Raw genomic sequence first — 6,946 nt, forward strand, 5'->3', positions numbered from 1 at the left:
TTACCGAATGACGCTTTATGACAACAAATATTCATGAAGACTTATTGTTCATGACAGGTGTTATGTCATGTTTATGACAGTGTCATGACAGTCTTATTCAACCCCCTTCAAATAAAGTGTTACCTGAATAACTCCATGAGAGGATCAGTTGTGAAGAAAGCCACAGCATCTCCCGAGTGTTCTTGAAGAACACTCCTGTAGATGGCGCTGCAGAATTGTGTCGCCACCACCAGCATCAAGTAACGTAGTCAAACTAAGGTAAAAATATAAAAACAGAAAAAGTACATTCAAATAAATAGTAATGTGCATCAGAGTAGGACTATTTTATTTTTGTGTTTATATACACACTCAAAATATTTGCATCAAATATGCGGACATCGGGCGCTTTTATTGTGAAGGGCCAACACCGGAAGGGCAAAGCTTTTCTCCGGAAAAGCGGGCTGAGTGGTGGAGAGGTGTGCTGAAGTCAGTTCTTGTCAAAAATGAGCTCCATTGGAACCGGGGTGAGTGTTTACAGTCTGTGTTACTCTGTGGTTTTGTTAAGTAAATGTTAAGTAAATGTCTTTGTTGGCAGGTTTCTAAATATTTTTATGTTTGACTTTTAAAAAGCATTTGTCTGATAGCAACATGTAGCTTGTCGTCTGCCGTGTTAGCCTGCTGAGTCACAGGCAGGCCTATTAGCGCAGTAAAGTGAAAGTAAAATCCCTCTTTGTTTCATTATATATGTATTATTTTACTGCTTGTTGAAGCGCAAACACTGAGCGTAATTATTGATCTTATTAAATAAGTTTACTTTAAATCTTCTGATCTTGAGATGTAATTTTTCTAATGCTAACGGCTAGCTGCACTGTCAGCCAGACTCTGTGTTTCAGAAATCTACTTTAAGTTCGCGGTTGTGTCAGTTAAATATCAGTGATTAAAGAGCACACTCTAACATGTTAACTCACTGTTCAATCATTTTTGCTTCATTCGGGGTCTCACTTATTACCCCAACACCCCTCACTGGGGTAAAACCCAATATATGTTGTCTGTCTTTTAATGGATTTTTATTCACTCATTTGTGTTCGATTTTAGAAAAATGGTCATCAGTAAATACAACTGAATCAGTAATGTTATTTAAAGCTTACCTAAAACTTTAGTTCACATTGCTAACATCTGAACATGAATTGAAAGTTTGAACACACACCACACTCTGGCATAATGGAAGATTCAGATGCACCTCAAAATACCTCTGAAATTACAGTTTACTTTAATTCAAATCAAAAATTAAAACCTATATATTGAAATATCAGAACCGACCTTCAAAGGTCTTCAGTTTGTCTAATTATCATTTTTCTTTTTTTTTCTTTTTTCCTATGTCTACTTTTGTTCATGTTATTTTTCTGTATAGTTGCAGTTTTGAGAAAAAAATAATAATTCTCATCCTTCACAGAAGTTGATATTTCTTATTGTTGCCCTTTAATAGACATTAATGTAAACTCTTTGTGTGTGTGTGTGTGTGTGTGTGCGGGCTGCAGTACGACCTTTCGGCCTCCACCTTCTCTCCAGATGGCCGAGTGTTTCAGGTGGAGTACGCCATGAAGGCTGTGGAGAACAGCAGGTCAGTTTACTCGTCTGTCCTAATGAAAGGCCTCCTGATTGGCTCATCCATGTGGATTCTGGTTCTACTTTGAGTTTTGGTGATGAGCTGCTGGTTTCTGTTGGTAAACTGTGAATGTGTGCTTTGTCTGCAGCACGGCCATCGGGATCCGCTGTAAAGACGGGATTGTGTTTGGGGTGGAGAAGTTGGTTCTGTCCAAACTGTATGAGGAGGGCTCCAATAAACGCATCTTCAACATTGACAAACACGTCGGCATGGTAACGTAGACAGAGCCCTGAACTGCAGATCAAATGATACACTGAAGAGGATAGATTCAAGTTAGTGGGATTCTTCTGACTGTGTGATGGGATCAAGTGTTGCTTCTATGACCGATGGAGGTGAAATCAAGAGGATACAATCAGGATCAATAAAATAACTTCTGATAATCTGTTGATTTTATAATAAATAAAATCAAAATGTAGTCCTCGTCCACACAAAGTTGGATATCTGATTATGGTTGGCTTGAAGCAATCCGATTGGCTGTCTTAGGTTTGCTCTACACTGCCCCCTATGGATTTAGCATGTTTAAAACAACTGTTGGGCGGATTTGTTTGGACTCGTGAAAACTTTTTGGAAACCGATCCCGTGTGTAAGATGTATATATACTTTTTAAGGAATGTGGTGGATACGGTTTTAGTGTGGGACTGGATCAGACTGGAGCCGGTTCTGTAGGTGTTGTTGTAGCTGTGTAGCTAACGTACCAGCCTGGCTCTATAAGGTAGAGGTGTTGTTCTGCCTGCTCCTCCAGGCGGTGGCCGGCCTGTTGGCTGACGCTCGCTCCCTGGCTGAGGTAGCCAGAGAAGAAGCTTCCAACTTTAGATCCAACTACGGACACGACATTCCTCTGAAGGTAGCCTCTTTGCAGAGCGAAGCATCATGTCTCCGTGTCTCAGGCTCACTTTAAGAACATGCCGTGTCGTTGCAGCACCTGTCGGACAGAGTGGCCATGTACGTCCACGCTTACACGCTGTACAGCGCCGTGAGGCCGTTCGGCTGCAGGTGAGTCAACATGGCTGCCGGGCGCCAAGGCTCATTCAGCCAAAGATGTTTCTATCCACACTGTGAAAATACTGACTGCTGCTCTGACAGCTGACTCCTGCTGTCATGCATGTCTGCTTCACTTCTTCTCTACATCTGAGCCCAACAATTAGACCTGTCACTGTAACAGGTTTTGCTGAGCGATTATCTCAAAAATGATTGTGATAAACTTGTGATAAAATATTGTTTGAAGACCATTTTAAACTGATACAATGGTAATGATATAATAATGTCATGACAGCACATCCTGCCAAAAATAAATACACTTTATTTTCAAAACACTGGAACTGGTAAACAAAATAAAGAAAACAACCAAAAACATAAATAAAATGGACTCTCAGTCTCCATTAATAAAAAATGAACTTGATTAAAACCTAAACACAACATGAATCCAAAGTGGAAATAAAAATTAAATTCAGTCACAAGAGTACAGATTATGAAGTCTGTATATTCTATTTCCCTTTAATAACCATTAGATTTAGATAGAGAAGATGGGCATATCCGACTACCTGATGCAATAGTTCAGTCCTCCGTTACACCAAGGAAATGAGGAAGAGAGCAGTCAGAGCACCGGAGTCGAGTCTTTTTTCATCCAGTGTCAATAGAAAGACAAAAAGGCAGGAAGAAACGATAAAGCCAACAAATTAAAATGAGGTTGATCATTTTCATTTATCATGCGATTAATTGAGTTATTGTTTATCACGGCAGGCCTACCAACAATAAGCAGGTTTGCCCCAGAACCTGCTCTCCACTGACTAATATCAGTCAGGTCTGAGGGGTCCTGCTGCAGCAACAAGCCGAAGTTTTACATGTTTGTTAAAACCATCACTGTCCTGTCAGTGTGATATGAGACAGATGATCTTTGAAAAGGTCGTCTTCTGCACCTTCTCTCTGAGCTGCTGTTGTAGTCTGAAGAAATTCTCCACTCCTGATCAGAAACAACCAATCAGAACCAGGAGGAGGGGCTTAGCGCTGTCAATCATCCTCATGTACTCGCTGGTCAACGTGCAAATGGTGGAGAAACAATTTACTGTTACAGGAACACCATGTATTTGCTTCCTTAGGTGGCCGTGCTAACTCGATTAGCACTCATGCTGTGCTAGTTGCAGTGAAGAAGAGAGGAAGAGGAGGACACAGAGAGGATGATTGACAGACCTGATTGATTGATTGATTGATTGATTGATTGATTGATTGATACTGAGAGAAGGCAGAAGAGCTAGGTTCTATTTTTTTTTTTTCCAAATTCTCTCTTAAATTATTCTGACAACATGGTGACAGTTTGAACAAATGTGGAGCTTTAAGACGCACAACTTTCAGTCATATTTGTAACGTTGGACTGTAATGAAGAGAGGAAACGATGAGCTCCATGGATACGGCCCAGCTTCTGGTCATTGTGTGTTTTGAGCAGGAAGGTGATTGTTTGCTGCGGTCAGCGGCTCTCTAACAGCTCTGTGTTGTTTCAGTTTCATCCTGGGCTCATACGACAAAGACGACGGGGCGCAGCTCTACATGGTCGACCCGTCAGGCATCTCATACGTGAGTCTGTCAGAGCTACAGCAGGGAGGGAGCGCTGCTGATGGCCCGACTAACCATGCGGGGTGTGTGTGTGTGTGTGTTCAGGGTTACTGGGGATGTGCCATTGGAAAAGCAAAACAAGCTGCCAAGACAGAGATTGAAAAGCTGCAGGTGAGACGCTTCTACAGCAGACAGAAACGGAAACTGAAGCTGTTGAACATAATTAGGAAATTTAATGCTACGTAAAAAAAGGAGTTGAATTATTTGTTTTATATATTTTCATGTATTTCCAATACTGTGTGAAATAAGCCTGAGTGTTTGGCAGAATGTGCCAAATTAATGGGTAGAATAATTGTGGGCTGCATGTGATCCAGCTCTGGTTTCCACTGCATGTCTAGAAGTGAACCTGAAGGACAAACTGCTGGTCAGTTTCTAAGACGGTCCAGGACCGTCTTCTGACCCAACATCAGTGCTTTGTCACATCACACAGAAAGAAGAGCTACATGTTCACAGCGCTTTGTTTTTATCATCCACCAGATGAAAGAAATGACGTGCAGAGAACTGGTTAAAGAAGTCGCCAAAATGTGAGTAAAAGCCAGACGAGGTTGTCAGGAATCATCCTGGTTAGAGTTTTTAGCTGGAAATGGATTTTCCACATCCAGTCCAGACAAATGGTTCCCAGTTTCAACTGTTTGTTCTTTTCATTCACCAGAATCTACATCGTTCACGACGAGGTGAAGGATAAAGCGTTTGAGCTGGAGCTCAGCTGGGTTGGAGAAGGTAAGTCAGTCACATTCAGCCTGCTCTGCGTTCAGTCAGTAAACGCTTCACAGGAACTGGTTGGAGTTGAATGGCAACCAGAAGTTTAGGCACATCTATGGTGATGATGATGATCCGATCATTTTATTTTAGCACATTTTTTTTTAATTTTATTGAACGAAAAACATTTTTTAAAGGACATATGTATTGATCTGTAAGAAAAACGTTTACAATGCAACAGAAATATTTTTATTCTACAAAAACTTTGAGCTGATACACCCGTCTGTCTGTATAGTCAGTTTATTGTAGTGTTATTGTTTAATATGTTGTGATGAGTGTGAGACAGACAGGGGAGAGGTGGGGGGGGGGATCCAAGTGTTCAGGTCAGACTGGGATACTGGGAATTGACCAGTAAAAACCTGATTGGTGCGTCTGGGGGAGAAAAATGCTTGTTGCATTAAACTCCTTCAACACATGAGCCTGAATTAATGTGCACATCACATTCAGTATACATGGTTACCATAGTAACACAGCTGATTCTTTTTGTTTTTCTTCAGTGACGAATGGACGACATGAGTTTGTTCCTAAAGACATCAAAGAGGAAGCAGAGAAATATGCAAAGGTGAGACAGAATGTTATGAATTCTATAATTCATGTGAAACGGCCGGAGCCCCTCCCTCCAGGATGGGGGTCCGGTCTGTCCTCCAGGTGGTTTGTGGGAAATGTTGCTGCAGACGCTCAACATGGACATGTTTTCTGTTTCAGGATTCTCTAGAGGAGGAGGATGACTCTGATGAAGACAACATGTAAACATCTTCATCACATCCTGCTACTCAGACTCATCTGAGCTATTTTTTATATTGTTTGACTTTCCATGTCTGGTTTTTGCATTCTTCTTGATTTTGAGCTTAAATAAATAAAACTAAACTTGTTTCTGATGGGGTTGTAGAAAGTGAAATCAGCAACATCACACACACCTCAGCAGAGGAACTGCACCGTTTTCATTTTGTTTTAAACAGAAGGTAAATCATCATGTAAACTTTTAAAATGTTGCGTTCAGTTTGACATGAAGCGGCTGGTGAAATTTAAGCAACTTCCAAGTGACTGTCCAGGTTTCACAGAGAGGATCAGAAAGATGGAAGCCTGAGCTGAACACATTCATCAGGTTCAGATCAGGAACATCATCATCATCTCTACAGCCAAACACACATCCCACCTTCCTCTAACCTACAGCTTTCCTGTCAAACCTCAGATGTTCTAGTTTCCATGGATTCTTCTGCTTCTACAAGTTTGTCTTCACCCACATCAGGAGATGCTGCTGCTTACGTTTTTCTGGATCTAGAAGTGAAGAGGCAGCTGGAGAGACTGAACCAGAACAAGGCTGCAGGTCCAGATGGTGTCCGCCCCAGAGTCCTGAAGGGACCTGTGGGATTCTCTAACATCTCTTCAACCTTAGCCTGACCCAAGAGAAGGTTCCAGGTTCCTGAGGTACTGCAACCAGACATCTTGGCTGGTTCCAGTACCAAAAACACTCAGCCATCAGTTATTAATGACTCCAGGACCTTCATGTTGCCCTGAAGGTCCTGGACTGGGCCACCTGAATAAGTAGACAAGGTCATATCAGGACCCCCTGCAGTTTGCTTATCGCCATAGAGATGGAGTTGAAGATGCCATGATACACCTTAAACAAACCCACCGTCATCTGGACAAGGCAGGCAGCACTGTGAGGATCATGTTCATTTAACACCATTCCGTCTGATCTGCTTTGTCAGACAGGTGGAGGACTCAACAATCACCTGGATCTATGACTACCTCACACACAGACCAGTTTGGGAGGGAATCAAAGTTAACAGGAGGAAGCCCCGACTTAGCAGTGAGTGAGATGTGAATCAAGCAGAGTGGATCTGGAAGGCAGTGGAAACATGGTCTCCATGATGCCACTTTCACACATCACATGAAGTATCTGGAAAATGAGACGATGCAGCAGCACAAGAG

At 42.0% G+C, this 6,946-nt stretch overlaps 1 protein-coding gene across 1 annotated transcript; it reads left to right on the top strand.

The window, feature by feature from the left end:
- The first annotated feature begins 407 nt into the window (after nucleotides 1–407).
- psma3 (proteasome 20S subunit alpha 3) lies at nucleotides 408–5,889 on the top strand. The gene is made up of 11 exons (XM_007578141.2): nucleotides 408–503; nucleotides 1,518–1,600; nucleotides 1,734–1,857; nucleotides 2,388–2,489; nucleotides 2,565–2,638; nucleotides 4,141–4,213; nucleotides 4,298–4,363; nucleotides 4,730–4,776; nucleotides 4,905–4,972; nucleotides 5,509–5,573; nucleotides 5,717–5,889. The coding sequence occupies exons 1-11, from the start codon at nucleotides 483–485 to the stop codon at nucleotides 5,759–5,761; spliced, it is 768 nt and encodes a 255-aa protein (XP_007578203.1). The 5' UTR covers nucleotides 408–482; the 3' UTR covers nucleotides 5,762–5,889.
- Nucleotides 5,890–6,946: the final 1,057 nt, after the last annotated feature.

The sequence above is a fragment of the Poecilia formosa genome, unplaced genomic scaffold, assembly GCF_000485575.1.
Source record: "Poecilia formosa unplaced genomic scaffold, Poecilia_formosa-5.1.2 Scaffold468, whole genome shotgun sequence".
NCBI classification, from domain to species: domain Eukaryota; kingdom Metazoa; phylum Chordata; class Actinopteri; order Cyprinodontiformes; family Poeciliidae; genus Poecilia; species Poecilia formosa.

What these genes read in the sequence shown, in the direction of transcription:
- psma3 (XM_007578141.2), top strand. Translation starts at nt 483, where the DNA reads ATGAGCTCCATTGGAACCGGG. An exon ending in GACACGACATTCCTCTGAAG is followed by an intron (nt 2,490 to 2,564) that starts GTAGCCTCTTTG and finishes GTGTCGTTGCAG; the next exon opens with CACCTGTCGGACAGAGTGGC. An exon ending in GTTAAAGAAGTCGCCAAAAT is followed by an intron (nt 4,777 to 4,904) that starts GTGAGTAAAAGC and finishes TTCATTCACCAG; the next exon opens with AATCTACATCGTTCACGACG.